The sequence below is a fragment of the Corvus cornix genome, chromosome 15 (genome assembly GCF_000738735.6).
Source record: "Corvus cornix cornix isolate S_Up_H32 chromosome 15, ASM73873v5, whole genome shotgun sequence".
In the NCBI taxonomy this organism is placed as follows: Eukaryota; Metazoa; Chordata; class Aves; order Passeriformes; family Corvidae; genus Corvus; species Corvus cornix.
In genome coordinates, this window is record NC_046345.1 from 7,978,309 (window position 1) to 7,999,037 (window position 20,729).

The following is a 20,729-nucleotide window of genomic DNA, read 5'->3' on the forward strand; positions in this document are numbered from 1 at the left end:
CTATCCAGAGAGCTCCACAATACAAAGACTTGGCTTAACAACTATATATTCTCCCAATAAACTGTTAAGTATTTTAGCAAAACCAAGTTCAAATGTAACTGAAAACTAACATCAGTCAACATCAAAGAAGTGACAGAAAGCATAAAAAAAAACCCCCTACATTGAAAGGAAAGTACTCACATATGGAATCAGCAGCTCTGCAAGCCCTTCTTGGACAATTATGGAAATAGATCTCAAATTTTGAGCCAAAATGCTCCATCTGGAATCCACAAACCCAAAGAAAGTACAGACTATCAATTGGTACTCAGTATCCCCTAGTAAAAATCTTTTCACTGAGGCTTCCCAGACAAGAACTGTGACAGTGACTTTAGGCACCTTGCTTTAAAGAGAGAGAAAAAAACCCTGTTTTTAATAAAATTAAAGACTAGATGCTTTTGATAGTCTGCTTCCCCATTGTCCTAGCTGGCTTAGAAAGATGAAGCTTTCATGCCACCTTTGCTCAGAGAGCTAATCCAGCTTGTAACTAACATCTCCAACTGAAGTCTGGGCTTCTCAGGAGGGGTGTAGCTATCCTGACTTTCACAAGCACAAACGGACAGCACATAATTAACAGGCTTGCAAAATATGATACAAAATCCTGGAAGAAAAACAACAAGAAAGGTGCATATAACAGCAAACAAATAATGAAAGTTTGCCATTAAATCTCTCACCTCGGCCCTCTGGACAGACATGGTTAAATTCAAATCTTCATAAAAACAGTAGAAAATTTGTGTGAATGCAAATCTGTCACTCCATTTCTTCTTTCAACTTTTTTATAGCAGCCACTGCAGTAATAATGTAACGTCCATTTTATGCAATTCAACTCCAAACAAGCCAAATATGCATCCCTGTGATGCCAATCATCTGTGAATCCTGATTAAACACTCATTGCTAGACAGCAAAATTAGGCGTAATCATTACATGAAAGACACCTCAATTTAGGACAGAAGACAAAGTGTCTCAATCCCATATTTGGAAAGTAATTTACACTTGTGCATATATAAAACACACAAGACTACAAAAGCATGCAGAAGAGAGCTATAACTCAGCAATGACATAAAGGAAATAGCAACATTCATGAACTGAAGGTGTGTGATCAGATTTTCAAAGATATTCACCCACCTAAAGACATCAGTAGATGCCTAATGAACTTCGGAAAAGAAGCGGATGTGAAGTTTTGCTACCTAACTTATAGGTAAAACACTTTTAAAGCTGTTTTAAAATGAAATCAAAGCAGTTCGCAGGTAGACAAATTTTAGAAAACACCTTCATACCCCAGGGTAAACATGACAATTCCTCTGAATATGCACTGTGCACAACACCATTACAGCATTTCATACATTAGCTTGAAAAGGCAAAATAAAATAAAATAACAAAAAACACCCCAAAAAGAAAATCAACATTTTCCACATTCATACAATTTATTACAAAACTTCAATGAAAAGTAGTGCTATGGTATATATAAAAATTCAGTACATGCCATCGCTCAGCTGACAGATAGAAATGCCTGTGACAAATTTTTGCCATCAAAACTTGAGACCTGAAGCCAAACCTCCAGAGGCATCCACACAAGTTGTTGGTGTGTGGAGTGTTCATGGTGTGTTAAGGCACGGCGATTTAGAAAAGTCAGCTTTTTCGAATCACTGGTGAATCATGGGCGTTTTTGTACATTTTCTCATACATCACACAAATGCAAATCACCAGAGAAGAAGCTTCAAATGCAACAAAAGCACAGAGGAAGTTCTGAAAAACGGATATGATACATAATAACCTAAAATGGCAGGTGAAAGTTATAATACTGTGCAAACACACAAACGTTTACTGTAAACAGGCCACAAAGTCTTAGTATTAACCACGAAACCGTTCAGAACAACCTAGCAGATAAATGATTAATTCCTTAAACCCACCACAATGACTAGCCCACACAGTGTACTCTTGGCAGTTTCTGAATAAAAAGGTATAGGAAGGATAATAAAACCACATAGGTAAGTATGAAGACAGTGTTACCAAAAGAATCAAAAGAGATACACTATAAGTTGAATAACATTGAGTATATAAACCAAGCAGTTTTACAATACGATCTTCAGACTTTGTGTTTGTTTTAACGCAGGTCTTGGTCTGTGGCATCCAGCTTTTGGGCAAAGAAAAGAGAGCACCCATCCACTTAGAGAACCGTATGCTGCTGGGAACAAAAGTGGAAAACAGAGCATTAGAACGGACAAACTCTTGGCACTGTCAGAGCATTGGGGGCAATTGGAGCCCCTCCGAGCAAAGCTGCATAATCCAGGGAATAGGGAGTTTCAGTTTCTGCATCACAGGGACCTGCATTACAACTAGATCAGCTGAGCAGTTTGGACCAAAATATTTATCACAAATGTCTAATAAGAGCTTATAAATGAGAACTTATTTTTAGCTACATAGTTTCTTAGGCACCTAAACCCCACCTCAGCCTGCAAGAACACAAGAAGCCCTTACAGCTCCTCTCAACAGTCCTGCACACAACACATCGACCTTGGCCTGTTCTGTGAAGCATTATTGCTGCTGAGGGAAACAAACAACTCAGCTAAACAGGGCTAGCAGTAGGCAGCAAGTTCGACATCATACACCAACACTGCTAAGGTAAAGCAGGAAAGCAGACATTTTTTCAAGCATTCATACAGCACTGTTCCTGTGCCTGAAAAAGAAGGGATACTGGTCTGTAATTTCAAAAATAACTGTCAGTTTTGGGTATTTCTACAGTTACTTGCCAATCAAAAAGGCTGCTACAAAGAAAGCAGAATCCCAGCTTTCCCTGAAAGTTGGATCCTGCTTAAGAAGTTGCGTCCCATTTGGAACTCAGGGGAAACACCTCAAATTCTTCAGTCCCAAAAATACTCATTCCTGACAGAAAAAAATAGCTTAATCTAAATGCTCATCTGGATGGAAAAATAGAAACATCCTAAAAAACACCGTTGTGCCAACTTACTTGTAAAATACAGTGTAACACTCATCCAGACTACAGTGGGGTTAAGGAGCAACATGCTTTGCTCTTTGCCATTCTCATTGTGGGAATTCTGTTCAATTTCTTCTTATTTTAAGGAGCCCATCACCTCTAATAACAACTAAAACAAGCAAGCTAGCAATAAGGCTTTAAAGCTAGAGTCCACAAATTGCTAAGCAAATTAAATATTCAAATTCAAAATTAACCTCTTGTGCTACACTGCTACTTCAAATTTGAAAGAGAAACTTGATTTCTGCCAGTGCCTGCCCAACTCTAATCTGTTACAGAAGATCTCAAGAAGAAACTGTAACTCATGTTTCAGACTCACAAAAGGACTGGAATTTCCAATAAACATGTCGGCTTGGGTTCTAAGCACAGCTGTGCACTAATGTTAGCAGCATTAGCTCCACGATACCCACATTTTATAAGCTCATAGAACACACTTGGGCAAAGTATGTTCGTGTAGTTCTAATGTGGATTCATCTCACCGCTCTTTCTTCCTCATCTCCTTGTAAGGCAGTATTTTATGATACAATTAGGTTGATACTACTCTTGACAAGTTTGACCTCCAGCTTTACTATACCAACCTTATAGTCCCCCATGCTCATTTCACGAACACACAGAGTTAACAAATGCCTCCATCTGCAATGTGAGTTCATACCATCATTTAACAAAGAGGGCATTTCTCCAGTGTGCCATTAAAACAGAACTCTCTCAGTAAGTAGCATAACTAGCAAGTACTGCATACACTTGCACCCTTATCATGTGGTCACATAGCTCAGAATCCTGTATTTGTAAAGATTTTGAAAACCTTGTAAAGGAAATGGGTTTGCCTCCCCCTCAGCTCTTCCAAGAACACCACTGCAATGCAGGGCGACTTGACACCTCTATGTGTTCACTTCTGAATTCCCAATGAGAGAAATTTGCTTTATAAGCAGCTGCACTTTCTCACCTCAGTTTTTTTTCTTCAAATAGCACTCATTTAATGTTATAACTACAGCCCTTTGTGTGTCCCTTCGTGAGCAAGAACTTTGAGAAATGGCATCTTTCCAAAAGGCAGAGGAGTACTGGATGATACCAGCGCCCTGCTGTAGGTTTTGACTCATTTTGTCACCACACCCCAAACATTTTGGTTTTCTGCTGTTTCAGTCACCCTCTGTTGACTTCACTGCTTCAAGTTTGCTCCCTTTCCTTTGCTACTCTGTAGCAAGAACTCATACTTCCCCACAGCAATCATCATCAGCTGAGTTCACAGTAAGTTACAAAACTGACCTTTGAACTGATTTCCAATGCTCATCAGTTAAATATGTTAATAGGGTTGATAACCACAGAAGCACATCTACATACCAGGATCTAAGCTTCAAAACTATCGGAAATGTTCCTCTGTTTCTTGGCAAAAAGTGGCCCTGACACATTTTCAGGTTCCCCATTATACCATACAATTTCCAGCTGAAGTCTGTTCTCTAAGGGTGAAAAAGCTTGTGCCAGCCCATCAATGCAGGATTTGCTGAACAACTCCAGAGTCAGAAGAGCTGAGGAGAGCTGGACACTGACAGCACTCTCCTGGTCTAGCTTCTAGCCAGAGAAACATCCACTGGCAGTGCCAGGCAGATGTTCCAAATACTACAAATTTGCCCAAGCTTCACATTCTCTAGGCTCTCAATTTCAGCTGCCAAAAAACTACATCATCATTTCTGCTGCCTCAAATGACATTTCTCATCAGATCAATTCAGTATTCAGCAGCATCATTTTAGAAGGCTGGTTGCTATGACAATGCTTTGTGTTGTTCTGTTAAATGATGTCAATTCATTGGTAGAAAGAAGAAGCTGTTTGGTGTCTTTAGCACTGTTCTTAGCAAGAACCAGAACAGTGTTAATGTGCTCAGGAGGCTTTAAAATACTTGTGGAAATCACAAGCTATACTAAAAGAATTTTCAACATGCTACAGATATTTTAAGTGCAAGATGCTTGGGTTTCTTTTTTGTCTGAATATACTTCCCTAACTATAACTACATTTCCAGATGGCTATATTAGCGTTCCACAGCCTGGCTTCTGTTACTGATTTGTCCCAGTATGATCTTGAAACTGAGTGAAGACAGACAAACCAGATTTGTTAGAATAGCAAGAGGAAAACAGATTGCAAAGAGATACGCTGTGAGAAACAGAGAAGCAAAGGGAAGAAACATCAACTAATAACCATTTCACTTGGTACAATTATTCCAGCTTTTCATAGTAATTGCTCATCTGAGAAGGACAAGTTCAGAAATTAGTAAATGTGCTGTTGGAGTTACTGCAGAGGCTTATTTCAAAAGCATTTCATATTTGAGCACCCAAATAAAACTAAACCTGTTTTAGGTTTTGGTACCTTGCTCCACCCTTCCATCTTCCTCTTCAATCCTTTGTGTGAACTGTCAAATAAAAGAACCAATAAGCTCCTACACTTTACAGCAGTATCTTGTGTTTTACAAGGGAAAAAAAAATCTAAGGAAGATTAGTAAGGAGAGTATATCAAAAGTCAGGGTAAAAAATTGTTACTACTTATTCTAAGAATATCCTGGTGTCTAGCTGTGCTCTCACTGCCTGCTCCACCTGCACTGGTTGCACACAGAAGCTATTAAATGTTTAGAGGAAAGAGACAAAAGTGTAGCTCAACACACCTTTGTTAGGGCTGCACTCAAAAGATCTTAATCACCATCATCTGTTCTCACAGGCTTTTGTCAGAAACTGCAGCTGGAAACAGGAATGACCAGTGTGCCAAAATCATCTTCCTTTCCTACCTCTAACCCAGTCTCCACCAGCATTCATCTTCATTCCCTTTCAGGATTCTACTTCACAGCAAGAAATCTGTCCACCCTCTTTGGAAACCTTCATCTACGTCTAATCTTTGCCTTTGTCACTCCCCTTATTCTTCTCTTACTCCAGCCTTGAAAGAAAAGGAAACTGCTTGAAGTAAACTCTCCTTTTGCTCTTTCCATAAAACCTTTAAAGATGGCCCTATTCAAAAGGGATCAGGCAAACCAGACCTTCCAGTCATCCCATCGGTGCAGCAGTTTCTGGTAACACAGACTTGTCAGTCTTTTTGGCAAGGATTTGAATTTAGCACTTCTTAATCATTATGCAATGCTCCTCCCAGAACACCCCAAAGCATTCAGCAATCTCCTTCCCACCCCAAAATACATCTGAAATCAGAAGTGGGTATTTCACATATTTGGATATTAACACATTTCATTACCCTACTGTTTATTCTCCAGCTCCTACCTATGAAAGTCTTCATACTCTACCCCACTCCTCTTTTCCCAAAATACTTGAAAACATCTTTATATCTGTGCTTTATGTAGGGGAAAATATTTTAATGGACTTTTGAAGAAAACACAAAAAGTAGGTATGTATCCAAAATAAAAAGAGTGAAAATATTAATTTTTACATAAACTCTGTGTTTATAAAGTCACATATTTTTCTCAGCACAAAGTAAGGGTGCAAAAGAGCAATGGGAGGAGAGACTGTGCTTTCAGTAGCACAGGTGATTCTTTAAAGTTCTTGTAAAACTAGAACCTGAGAGATGTTCAAGATAAACTCTGATAGAACAAAAAGATTAATACCAACTATATTTAAATTTGTTGGCAGTTTGGTTCTGTTAACCACTGTGTTAATTACAAGCTTCCTGGTTTCTCTAGAAATACTGAGTTCAATAAAATACATCATGATGGGAATGGTGGAGGTTGAACTCATCACTCCTCCTAAGCTGCAAAGTCAGTTAACATGCATGAGAGAAACTTCCCTACGGCTAAGATCTGGATTAGGATTCCCTTCATTATGCTGCCAGAACCATACAACTGCATCTGCAGTTCTGACTGTGCATACTGGCCAACAAACTACACTAAAAATCAATCTATCTCTCACTCTCTCTCTCTCAAGGGTAACAAAACCCAAAGTTCAAAAGTCTTTCCTGAAAGCAACCTGTCAAACATGATTTCCACAGCAGCATCAGAAATGTATCTTAGCAAATTCCAAAATAACAGCAGGACCTCCATGTATGAGGATCTCATTCAAATCCTTCTCAAAATATCTCATCCATACTCAGTATTTCAGGCCAATAAACGTGACCTCAAGATTTAGTTCAAATCACAACAAGATCATGGGAACACTCAGTTAAATCTGCAAAGTCTCCTTAACACACAGAGTGGTCCAAGCTGCACTCCAGATTAGCAGTGTGAAGTATCTACAGAAGAACATTTCCCTTGGACACACATGAGCATGCTCAGAACTCTGTTTACTTACGTAGCCATGGCTGCAAATTCAGCCTGGGACAAACCATGCTCCAGTTCCTTTTTCTAAAGGCCATATCCAGTACTGCCAGAAGCTGTGAAACACAGGGGATCTGGGGCCATTTCTGGCTAACCATTAGTGGGAATACTACATCCCATTAGCCCTCAGATACTGATTTCAAAGCATTTAGGAACTGGAGAAAGAACTTTGAATATATTTGTACCCCTTGCCATCCTGTGCTCTGCCAGCAACTGTGGACAAGGTTAGGTTTATGGTGTTTTTTTCTTACTATCAGTTTTAAAGTGCCATGTAATTAAACATGATTTCTAACTCCTACAAAGAACTGAGCTCCTTAGCAAAAAACAGTAACAATAATTTACACTAAGAACACTTTCCTGCATCAAATAACCATTTCCACAAGTAGTCAGAATTTGACCATATGACAACAAAGTCACTGTGAAAACTTGGAACTTTCAATTCCAACTATAATATTTAACAATATTGAACAGGCTGCAAAATGACCAGCTCCTGTGCAGGGAATGAGAGCTTTCTGTCAGACACTGCTATCACATACACCATGTGGTCAGCCTCAGTGTTTAGACTTCCAGCTCTGGGAAAACATATCTTAGTATGGAAGTTGGAAGACATGATGTGAAGACTCCTCTATCTGCCACAGTTGAAACTGTGACAGTAAGAAACCTGAGACTGAGTTACTTATTTCCCCTTAAGTACTTCACTCAAAGATAACAGTGCACATACCAGTAAGACCATCAACTTCTGCTTAAGTGAGAATCCAGTGAATAAGTTTATTTCTTAATTATTTTTTTCTTCTTTTTATGTAAACAGGAAGACTGAAGGTTCAAATAAAGGCAACAAAAAATCTCCTTATTTTAGGCTTGGAATGTTGGCAGCTGACACAAGGTCATAAGGGATAACATAATCCATTTTATTCAAGCTTTACATTCCACAAGACCAGCAATCACAACTAGAGTATTAAACTGAAGTATTAAGCAACAGGACTCCTCATATCCGTCCATTTTTTGTTCTTGCGTTTAGAGGATGAATTCTACCAGAAGAAAGAATGAGTATGTGCTACACAAATTTTTTTCTTCACTCACTCTGATCCCCCCTAATACATCATACATATCATCAAGGGAGTCTGTATTCAGCACACCTCACCAAAATTGTCTGGCTCTTTGAGAAAACTGTTGAAAACTCAGCAGCCTACATACCCCAAACCACTCTAACTTTTGTTTACATATCAAATTAACTTTCTGAGCAGCTTCTGCTAACAGAAGCAAAGCCTGATGATCCAAAAATAAGGCACTGAAGAGAAGGATTTACAGTTCTTAAAAACAGCTGGAAAGGTAACATTGACATATACCTTTTCTAGTCTGCTCATGACATCACTTTTATTTCCTGGTAAGTACTGTAAATGCAAGTCCAAAGTGCAAACTTAACAACAATCACTGCCAAAATCTTATGTAAGAGGTGAAAACAAGTCAGAAAAGCAATACCTGATGCATCCAGACGTTAAGCACCTTAATCATCACCAGGCTTCATCCTCATTTGGGCTTGCATCTGGGCAATCATCTCCTGCATGCGGCGCAGCTGGAAGAGAAAGACACCCAAATGTTTACAACAATTTCATGAGAAGCCCAAAAATCCAGGAAACCTTAAAACTTTTTCTTCCATGGTAGGACACAGATCCTATTTTCATCTTCACAAACTGGAAACTTTCAGTAATTCACATAACTGAATACTTGGGTTTTTCCCATCTCATATTCTTCAATTCAGTCCATCTAACTTTCACAAAAGATTTGTAAGAATACTTACAATGAAAATTAAGCAACAGAATCCAAATCTTTTGAAGCCAGCTACATTTGCAGACTTGTGAATCAGCATTTAATCCATAATAAGGAAAGCATGCACAGAGCTATACCTGAGTGAGCTAAAGCAGCTTTGTTCTGATACAGGTGCTCAAAGCACAGTATCATGTAGGAGCACTCATCCTGTGACTATCAGGGAACTCTGCACACTTTTAGAAGCACTAACAGCCAAACATGAAGACAAGATTTAAAAACTATTTCAAAAGAGAAATAGATGTTTATAAAATTTGGAAAGCCAGACTAAACATACTAAGCACCAATACTTTTTACATCTAAACAATGACTTTTCCTGGAAATAACTGTTTTCTTAAGGCATTTTCTTTTAACACTTAAAAGTTAGTTTCCATCTCATAAAAGGCCAGTTATATATAATGCTTTGTTGCTCGTTGTTTTTTCAAAAAAAAAAAATTAATTGGAACAAATGTTCTAAGAAAGAGGAAAGAACACTAATATAGATTTTCAAAGTATACATGCAAATACCTCTAATTTGCTTTACAAATGACTGGGTACTTCCTTCCAAATGCAGGTGGGGAAGCTCCACATACAGAACTACAAGTGCCCCATTTTACAAGGTGGAAAGGAAATACTCTGCTATTTCCATGCACATTGTATAACCTTTGAGTCCATCTCAAACCAGAGATCATGTAAAAACCTGAGGCTTGTATAGCAAGTTCTCTTTTTTTTTAAATTATGTAGAAAACTCCTTTCATTTATTTTCAGGGGGGAAACAAACTGAAAAAGCACTATGTCTAAACAATTATACTGTATTTTCATCCAGTCAGCCACATTAACTATTCTGATAGTCGCTACTCCACCAGGTTCAATACAAAAGAACCCGAGACAAATGCTTGAGTAAATGCATGTGGTGTTGAGCTGTTGTTCTGTTAAAAAAAAACAAAACAAAAAAAACCACACCACCAAATGGAAAGAAAGAAACATCACAGAACAAAAAAAAATTAACTGCAGGTGCCTGTATCACTTTTCCTTGCCTGCTCTCAGATACACATTTAGGAAAGAGTAAAATACTGAAGATTAACTAAAGAGTAAAAAAGATTGCAGCACAGCCAGCAGTAACAGAGCTTGCCCAAAACTAGCTGGCTTATGTACTTATCCTCCTGCTGCAGCAGCACAGGGTTCAGGAGAGGCTAATTCAAGTTGCTGTGGCTGCTGCAGAGATGCCCTCCAACAAAAGGAGAGTCACGCAGGAACAGCATGAGATACAGCTAAGTCTGTGAGGATTATTATAAATCCATCGACATCTTTCTGCTAAATACTTAAAACAAAAAGCTTCTGATCAAGAAGATGGCATAACATTGCAGGAAGGAGGAAAAAAAAAGCAGAAAGTTCCCAAAATGAGTGTTGCATTGACTTCATGATACAAGAAAAAAGTAAGCTTCAAAGATCAACTTGTAAAATGTAAGACACCTGGTCCTTTGAATTGCCTCTCTGCAGATTTACCATCAGAATAAAACTAGCTTTTTGGAAGCTCTCCTACTTGAGCTTTCCCAAGAGCACTCCAAGCTGAGCCATGAAACATTCCCAAAATAGAAACCATTCAGTAATCACAGGGGGAAATGCTGCTGCACATGTATTACAGTGATTGCTCAAATGCAGAATTCTGCTAATAGCCAACATCATATTTTAAGACTTAAATATAGCATTGAGAATTGCATTTTCTTAACTGATAAAAATATGGCCATAGCAAAAAATAAATCAGATGCTGCATATGACACAAATATAAGGTAGCACAAAAATCCCAGGATACCTACTCTGCTCTAATGTTAAGATTGTAAAAGATTTTCCTTTTCCATTCTCATGTGGTGTTTTTGAGACCTACTGGTGAAGTCTCATTCTTTTCCATTAAGTAAGTAATAGCAAGTTTCTGAAGCTATTTTAGAATAATTCAGCAGAAAAACTTGCAGGCAAGAGGTCCGTGAAAAAAACTAGGCACATTGCTGTAAAATGAAAAAAAGAGAATCAAGCTGTATTGTGCTCAAGTGGTAACCATGCCAGTCTCTTCAACAATTCCTCTTCGAGTAGAGGACAGGACACAAGAGCTGTTCTTCCACATTACAATACAAACCAAAACCAGCTTGTGTTCACCTTACTGGATCTACTGAATAGACAGAAAAAAACCTCTGCTCTTAATAAAGGCAAATGTAATTAAAAAATCACACCAAAGACTGAAATTGATGTCACGTCAACATCTGCGTTCCCTTAGCTGTTGGGGACTGCAAGCATCAAGGGCAGAAAATGACTTTGATCTTGCTCAGCAGCAAGTCCTCTCACTTGCAAGAGCAGCATCGATATATTTGTGTTCATCCCCTAAAGGACAGATGCTACAACATGACAGCATAGGGCCAAATGCACATAATGAAAAGGAAGCTAGCAAACAATGTTTGGAAATCTGTTAAAACAAATAATTCCTGTGAATTCTCAGATAACAAAAGGCAAAAGAATAAACGTAACCTTGGTATAAATGCCCCTTAGTTTACTTACGTCAGGTCTACGATTTAGTTCAAACTATCATGTAACTACTGCAGCAAAACAGAAAGGAAACAAACATTTAAAACGAGAGCTAAGGTTACAGAGCTAAAAGTGAACCATACATCTTGTTCATAGCTTCCATGCCCTTAACAGAAACCACAGACACACAGCTCTGCTGTACCTACAGGATTTCATCGCAATACCAACAAATACTATTCCTGTTTAAACAACGCGGATGGCTTCCCAGTGACCAGCATGCAGGTATCATAGGAGGAGAAATATTAAGAAACAAACAGCATTTACTTCTCACTGGTATGTTTCCCCTCTGCCAAGTCTGATTATTTCTGCCCATGCCTTTACATAAGAAAGGTGTAAGTGAAGAGGCTGCAAGAACAGGGCAAGATGGAAAACTGGAGACAGTGGATTTTTTTCTAGTGAATGTTCCCATAAGAGTTCTTTTGATTAAAAATACCTCCAATACAAAAGAACAAAATAATTTTGTTAACTGAAGACAAGAAAAATACTCCTGATAAATTGGAAATGGAGCTACCATTGAGACAAATGTCTTCCATCGGACATGTTGACAAAGAGCAGAAGTCACTCTGACCACAGCCATTAGAGTACATGAGCAGTATGCACTGTTGGTTCAAAAACAGCTCAAAAGGACAAAAAAAAAAGCAATTACTCAAAAAAAGAAAAAAAGTTTTTACATTATAATTCCTCAGGGATTCCCAGTGCTAAGTGGTTATTAATGGTTTTCTTCTTCGGAAGTCTCCAGGAGTAAGACTGCACACTTCACAGGGCAAGGCTGAAGCATTCTGCCCCCTGCACTGGGCAGTAACATCCCACAAAACAAATTAAACTGCAGACCTGTTTTTATTTCCCTCAGGTCTGCAGGTCTTCATCAGCAGTCATGCTGTCTCTTCCCATAAAAGTTTTCCCCTTACCTTTCAAAACAATGCTTTCCCAAACCCCAGCAGCAGCAGGCATTACCTGCACACATTGGTCACGTCCTCACTCCCCATGGGGCCACCGCAGGCCCCCAGCCTGGCAGCCCCCACACTTCTGCTCCCCCCTCCTGACTCCCACACTAACCCAGGGCTCTTTATCGCATCTGCCAAAGGGTTACACACGTTCAGAAAATGGAAGGACAGAGAGAAAACAATTTCAACATTGTTTCATTCTACTATATACAGCCCATTGCTGACCAACTCCACTGAAAACAGCGGCGTGGCGGGTTTCGCCCGAAGTCTCAGGGTAGCTCACTAGAAAAACCAGAGGAATTTATTCCTTGCTGTTTTCATGTAATCACAGCCCTAACATTTTTCTGAAAGTACTACCTCTCAAAACTTTGAAAGGTTTTTATTAACAAGACATTTTCAGAGTAGGAGAAATATGGCACAAAACTACAAACTAAGTTTGTGTCCACTTACACTACAACATCAAAATAATCTGTTCTGCATCATATTTACAGAAAGGAACAAGAATATCTTTATGCCTATTTTCATTTTCCAGCTCTTAGAAACAGGTCATCACTTGCAAATGAGCAAAAGCACAACCAGACTAAGCAGTAAATCCAAAATGACAGATTAGCAATTCCAAATTGGCTGAAGTGGGGACCACATCCTTTGGCATAATAAAAGACCATTTAGCAAAAGTGATGCCTTGATAAAGATGATCCTGGCACTAGTTCAAGCATTCATTCCTTCCAAGGTTATATAAACCTCACAAAACTGTAAATAGAACATCAAGCACCGTTACTGATGGGAATGCAGAACAGGAGGGGAAATGGATATTTGTTTTCTCTGTGAAGGCCATGGAATGCAAGCCCATTTCCTCTGTGCCTCTTTCCTCCACAGATTTTTCCCAGTCTGAACCTTAGGGATGATTTGGAGATGAAGGGACTTCATACCAGCTTATCTACAGAAGATTCAGCAAAGCCTCTTGATCTCTTTGGAACAATAGAAGGCAGAAGTTAAAAATGTATTTGTTTTTTCAAGTTCTAACCTAATCCCCTTCAACTTCAGCAGCAATTATTCAGAGATGATTAGCCCCAGAGGAAACTTTCAAAGACTGTCCCCTGAGAAATTCAAAATTTCATTCCTTTAGCCATGTTATATAAAAGGCACATTACATATTTATATACTGGTCTATTTTGACCACTCTGTGTCAATGCATAAATAGACATTTTATATATATATATATATATATATATATGTAATGTGCCTGTCATATCAACAATTTCCAGGGAAAATATTTATAGGAGACTTTTTTCAGACATAAGTCTTAAAACAAGTAGTTCTACAAGGGTACCCAAGATTCTACTTAACTACTAGGCAGGTACAATTTACATAGTTCAAATAACAGGAGAAACAGTTATGACTTAGAGAATTTAAGTCTACTTGTCTGCTTGGAAGCATTAAGGAAAAAAAAGAAAAACAAAAACCATTTTCAAAAAATGCTCTTGACATTTTCCAAGTGTCCAGTACTGCTGGCTATCAGCTGATGGGCTACTGCTCCTTTGCACGTGCCCCAGTAAATGGAAGGCAGCTAATTTGTGTACAGAACTTGCAGAAGCTCCACTCTTGTATGTGCACAGCCATCAAGTGTGCTTATGCTGCTGAAATGAAGTTATATAGTGATAAATATGCAGCTCACTCAATCTCCAGTAATTCATATTATTAACTACTAATTATGGTGATAATCAGCTGCTTCTGCATTTCCTCTTCGGAAAATTTTTTGCTATTTATATCAACATGCCAGGGTTAGCCAATATCTAACCAGGGTGAGCTATTTTTAAATATGGATGCTATAAGGGAAAAAGGAAATGCACAGACCAACATAAATTTCAAAAATTTCCATGTATGGGAGTCAATCTTCCACCTCAGAAACACACAAAACTGCTTGTAGTTTTGGATTTCTTATTCCAAATCACTGCACATGTGCAATGATCCTTCCAATCATGCTTTCCTGCAGTTATGGACATGGATCCAAGCTGAACTGGATAAAAGAAGGATAAAGAGAAAAAGCCCCACTATCTTACAATTGGCAGCAAGTCTTCAGTTTTCCCACTGCAAGTAGTAAAAGCACTGGCAGCATACTGCTAGAATTTAAATACCAGGCTAAAAATTTCTGAGTCTTTACAACTTGAACATAAAAATACCAAGTTAAAAGGCCTAGCAATAACTTGGAAACAGAGTGAGAAATCAGAGTTTGAAAACACCAAATCCATAAATTGACAGGTGCAACAAAAATACTATGATTTAAGTCAAGGTTAAGATGAAAAAACATATGTATTACCTATATTATGGGATTTTTAAGACTCAAAAGCCTATTTCTACTCCATAACCACAAGAGATAAAAATAAATTTACTGGTAACATGCTTGCAGTAAGCACAAGCACATCTGAAATGACATTAGACTGTCAGTCTATCCCACCACTGTATGCTTAAGGCAGCATATGTAGCTGACAAACATAAATTGATTTCAATACTTAAAACAGCAAATATCCTTATGGAAAATTAGCACCCAAACGGGAAGTGATAAACATTCTGCCCACAAACAAGAGTGCACACACTACTTCCCATCCACAGTGCAAGTGACTATAAACAAAACACTAAGGGCAACTTGTATGCTCAGGTTAGGTCTGTCATTTTGCACAACTCCAATCCCACCTGCCATAGGCAGTAGCTGATGCAGAAAACTGAAATTGGAACATATCACCTTATATTAAAGAACAAGTCAGAAAACTGAAAATGGAACATTATCATTTATATTAAAGAACAAGTTTTAGAAAGTCCCTCTTACCTCAGCCTCTTTCTGCTGGAGGATTCTATCCTTGTCTACCACTTCCTCTTCAACAGGCCTATTGAAGAAAAGAAGGCATTGATAGTATAAAATATAGAAGTAAAAATCTCCAAGAACAGATTCAAGACTTGTATTTTAATTAATGTAACATTAACAAAGTCTACATGCTTCCACACAGGGGAAATTAGGACATTTTTAAAATCATACTTCCCTTTTGTAAAAGGCCATCTTTACCTCACAGACTCCTGCTATTCACTGTCCATTTCTTAAACTTTGATTTCTTTACTGCTATATGGATCTTTAATGAAGAGATTTCCTCCACTATCTATTCACGGTACAAAAATCAACCGCTAAAAAGCTGTGTAGGCTATTTCCTATTTCCTTCCTTCTTTAACATCAAAATGATTTGCTGAATACTTAAAGAACAAGTGGAGTGTGGACAAGAGCAAGTTGCTATCCAAAAAGATGCAGCAAAGGTAGATGTGGATTTTTTGCATTAAGTTGCCAAGGACAACCTTGCCAAGAATTAAAAAAGAGATAATAAACTCCCTAAAAACACATAAATTATCAGAGAAGATTGTTTGGTCTAAACTTCTCTCTTTAGCTATATATGAAGGAGCAAGAGAAGAAACACCTCCCTAAGCAGATAGACTGGGGGCTGTTTAAATGTGCCCACTAGTGTTCATTTTCTCCAAGCAGACATCATTGTGTAAAACCTATTTTGTTCGCAGGCATCTTCTTTCTGCAGATTCCAATTAAAAGCACAGAGAAAAGGAAATGGATACAGAACACACAGCTGTTTATAAGCACAGCACTTCGCTATATATTAGTCCTCTTCAAGTACAGCATTTCATACAAATTTCAGAATTCCATAGATTGAAATCTCATCAGAAATAATTGTTTACAGGTGGGATTAGTTAGGAGGAAGAGCAAGTCCCATGCCAGTGGGGAATGAGGAGCAGCAGAGCCCAGGGGCAGCACACACTTACTTGCCAGTGCGTTTTAGCCTCTCGGAACGGAAGTTCTCGTAGTGCAAGTCTTGGGTCACCTCCTGCAGGTCCTGCATGTGCGTTCTAGAACATGCAAAGGGCTATTAAACACTCTGTCATTCTCAGCAAAGCAAAGAAAAACACCCTTTTATCTTCTGTTTCTGTTTTATCTAATGGATCTATTTACCAGAAAAGTAAATCCTTACAGACCAAGGCAGTCAGAAAGCCAACCAGAACTCTGCTTTCAAGTTCATTGATCTTTAACTCATTCCTAAGTGCCCCCATCAATACTATTCAAAGACCCAAAATATGCTGTCCTCCTCTTGATCATTAATTACTCCAGACAAGTTGTTCATACCAGTTTTTGCAGTGTTAAGAATCTTCCAAAGACAGTTATTGAGAAAGATACTTTAATTCCTAAAGTATTTTATTACTCTTAAGTGCTGTCAAATATAATTTGTAACTGGGAACTAGGTGGAGCTGCTTAGCTCGCACAACAGCTGACACTGCTTAACTATTTCCAATTGCCAAAAAAAATAAAAAAGGAAAACCCACTTGCTCCCAATGCCCAGCAGAGGGCAATCCCTGCCCGGTGCAAACTGAATTTGGAATGACACAACGGAATTAATTTCCAACAATAGCAAACCATCGTTTTTTAAAAATCACTTAAAACCATTTACGCAGGCAGAATATCCGTATCGGCTAAAATCATAACGGGGTGGGGTATCATATTTAACAAAGGATTTCCCATACTGCCAAGAAAATTGCCCTTTGCTTTTAGAATACCCTTCACTTTGAAGAGTATTTTAAAAGCCTCTCTGCCCCACCAGCTGCGCCATAACAAAACTTCAGTTGGTATGTAAAGCCATCAAATCAGTTCACTTAAGACATAAAACCATCACACGTATCTGGCAACATAAAATATAGAAAATATTCTGAATTCAGAGATCAGAGGATACAGCAGGAAAACAAGCTGCAGGGGACTAAAATGTCACTCTGCCATCAGGGCTAGTTTTAAATTAAGGAATTAACACTGCTATAGGTCTTTAGTCATTGTGGCAGTTACGTCACCACAGGAGATGGGATCATTTTACCATTACTCACACCAGCATTGTGCGCAGCTTGAGGAAATCATTGTGCTCTGGATTTTCAACTTCAACAACTCCCCAGGGATACAGGCGGCCTCTGATTTTTTTCCCCTTCACCTCAATAAGTTGATTGGATCCAATAACAGCGAAGGGAATGCTAGCCTAGTTGAGACAGAAAAAACAAGTTACTGTTTTGATTTTTGGCTGGTTAGTTTTTGTATTTTGCTTTGTCTTTCTTTTAAAGAAAGGACAAAGATTCAAGTAACAGGCAGGAGGGGGGGAAAAGAAATGTTGACAAACACTCTACTAAAATCCTTTCACATCAGAAAACCAACAAATCCCATTCTAGACAATGCAACCTCTCCTTATGAGCACCTGTAGCTTTGTTAGTATCAGTTTGTATGAACAGAGGCACAGAAGGAAATGACGTTTCATTGTAGGAACACTTGACTGTTGTTCAAGTACAGTTTGGGCATAATATGTCATCTGACATAACATCATGCATGGAGAACAGCCAACAGAAACATACTTCAGATACAGAGTGAAGTACTTAGAAAGAGAATTTCAGACACATTCTTCAAACACCTTTGCAAGCACAAAGAGGAAATTACTTGATTATCTGCTTTAACAAGAGGCAAGTTGTTAATTAGTACTGCAACCATAACACACACAATCTCTCTCCTTGCTTGCATGTTACAATGTTTGAGTCAAAAAACAGACTGCAAATAGTAGTTCATGTTTAACAGTTGTTTACACATAAAAGAGAAAAGAAGAGAAAGTCGTGACACACTACACTTGGAATTCTGATGAAGCAGAGACTGGACTAAAAAGGATTATAATGCAGAGTCAACGTACGAAGGAAACTGAAATTTTCAATACATTGTAAAAGTAATAAAGTACCCTTCGGCATATTGTAGAGTGAAGAACTACAGCAGCAAAATGATAAACTAGGAGTGAAACTTGCCTTTAAAACTCTAGTTTGTTCTTTAAACTCCTCATCTTCATCAGAATCTGCATCAGGGAGCTGATAAATCCTAATGCCATGTTCAGAAATCTCATCCAGAACCTGTAAGTTTGCAAAAAAGAAGCAGTAATACTCTTATTTCATTGAAGAGGTATTCAGTTAAAAATACATAAAATTGATTTACTAGTCTGTCACCAATATTCACTTGACTCAGTGTCCAAACTGCAAAATAACATAGGCTTGAAGATTTTTTTAAAAGGCACAAAAGATAAATGTATTTTTAGAAAACACAGCAAGTAAATCATTAAAAAGTGCCAGAAGATTTACAAGGCAAATACAGAAGCAAAGTGAGGTTAATATGAAAAAAAGAGTAAAAGTAACAAGAAGGAATTCATTAGTTACAGCATCAAAACCATTCACCCCATGTCAAACTACATTTCTGTGCATTTGATATGTTCAAAAATTTAGAAGACAGTGCCTATTGCCTCTTGAATCAAAAAAGATAAAAGCTTATTATCCACTTAAACTGCAGAAAGTCCTTAAAAATCCGCTAAGAAAAACACCCTGTTCTTGAACAGTTTTCTTTGTCATTAATGTCTGAGGTTAACATAAAAAATACAGTATCTGTATTCCTGGTCACATTCTTTTCCTAATGAAATCACTGCAGGGGTGAGCAGCCAGCATAACTCCAGGCCTTTGGCAGTTTCCAAAGGTGGCACAAGTCAACCCTTTTTTCAAAACCAAAGAGAATGTTTCTGCTGCCATACTATTGAATATACTTAAGTCAGCTCTTGTCACAGCATCAAATGCACTGACAAGAGTTACTTTCAGTAAAGGAAGTGTGGTGGTATAAAAACAGCATGAAGAATGCTGAGATTCCACAATGACTCTCTCCAAAGGGATCTCGGATGCTTCAGCAGAAAAGAGAAACTGTGCAAACTTCCTAGAGCAGCAACTGTAACCCTACAAACAGCACCTGAACCAAGCAGCTGCGCTGCTGAATGAACTCTCAGCATAGACAAAGCTTGGGCAAATTCACAGAGGGTTTTGAAGTAATTGTAAAAATATTCAGAAGAGCCTGTGTAAGGACTTGTGATGGCATTACTACGTATACAACTGGAGATTAACTTGGTAGCACAAAAACAAATAGACTTCAAAAAGAGAGGTCTTAATGAGCCTTCCATGAGTATTGTTGGCTTCCTCGATCCTCTGTCATCATGGCAACCAACAGCTACAGTATAAATGAAAATTGTCCAACCAGAACTTGGTTATTAAACAGGTGTTTAAAAGAAAACAATTCTCCAGACCATAAGCAGAGGAAAGAACCATGTATGAGCCACAGCTGTTCCCCTGACAATGTTTTCCTGCCAGGTATATAAACATCCCCCGCACTCACACACTGAATAAAAGTACTGCGAGCTCCCACCTACACAGAGAGCAATACTTCATAAAGAGAAAAGAAATTTGCGAATAAGCGTTGCCAATAAGCATTTAATACATTCACACAATGACATTTAAATCAACGCATGTTGTTACTGTTTTGCAAAATGGAAGAGACCTGAACTGTCACCAAGTGACAGTAAAGGATGCACAGCTGGGATGGGTGGGGCAGCGCTGCAGTTCGATGCCTTTAAGTAGTTGCATAAAACAAGAAAGCACATTTAACCTGGCTGAGATTTTCAAGATAAAATGCAAGTGGAACAATAACGGGAAAGCCGACAGCAAGGGGTGCTAGAATAATATATTACAGCTGTTAAACCTAGTGCTTTCCTGAAAGGAAAAAGAATTGCAATAAAAACAAACTGTATTTTATGCTCCTAACAATGAAACAGCATTTTGCTTCTTCAAATCTGAATTTTATTGGCCTCAGAGGATTCTGTGTTCCTAAAGATTAGCCTTCCCATGGGAAATTAAAAAAAAAGTCAAAATACTAGCTCCCCTCTCATGAAGTCATTCCTTTGAGCATGTTTCCTTAGCAGCCTTGCATGGCACAGCTTGTGAAAATGTCTTGCATTTCTTCCCACTCAAGAGTTTTAAAAAATAACTTTGAATTCCAGAAAGCCCAAACAGGAATTACTCCAAGCTGGGTTTCCTTTGCAAGCACCACAAGCTAATCTTGCTGCTTAGTCCATAGCGGCAAAACAAAAACATTTTACTTCAGATTGACGGCCAAATGGCAGAAACATCTAAAAAAAGTAGGACTTCAAGCTGCGTCAGCAAA

At 38.3% G+C, this 20,729-nt stretch overlaps 1 protein-coding gene across 2 annotated transcripts in view; it reads right to left on the reverse strand.

Annotated features, from left to right (window-relative positions):
* Positions 1-1,435: 1,435 nt before the first annotated feature.
* SEPTIN2 (septin 2) overlaps positions 1,436-20,729 on the reverse strand; it is a 35,390-nt gene continuing 16,096 nt past the window's right edge. The window contains exons 8-13 of one of the 2 annotated variants that reach the window (XM_039561079.1): positions 18,509-18,610; positions 17,561-17,706; positions 16,457-16,540; positions 15,468-15,525; positions 8,802-8,895; positions 1,436-2,218 (exon numbers count right to left, since the gene is read on the reverse strand). In XM_039561079.1, coding sequence (XP_039417013.1) covers positions 8,827-8,895; positions 15,468-15,525; positions 16,457-16,540; positions 17,561-17,706; positions 18,509-18,610 — 459 coding nt within the window. In that variant the 3' untranslated portion in view covers positions 1,436-2,218; positions 8,802-8,826. Of the gene's footprint in view, positions 2,222-8,801; positions 8,896-15,467; positions 15,526-16,456; positions 16,541-17,560; positions 17,707-18,508; positions 18,611-20,729 lie in introns of both variants that reach the window. The other variant, XM_039561080.1, reaches the window with a different exon arrangement.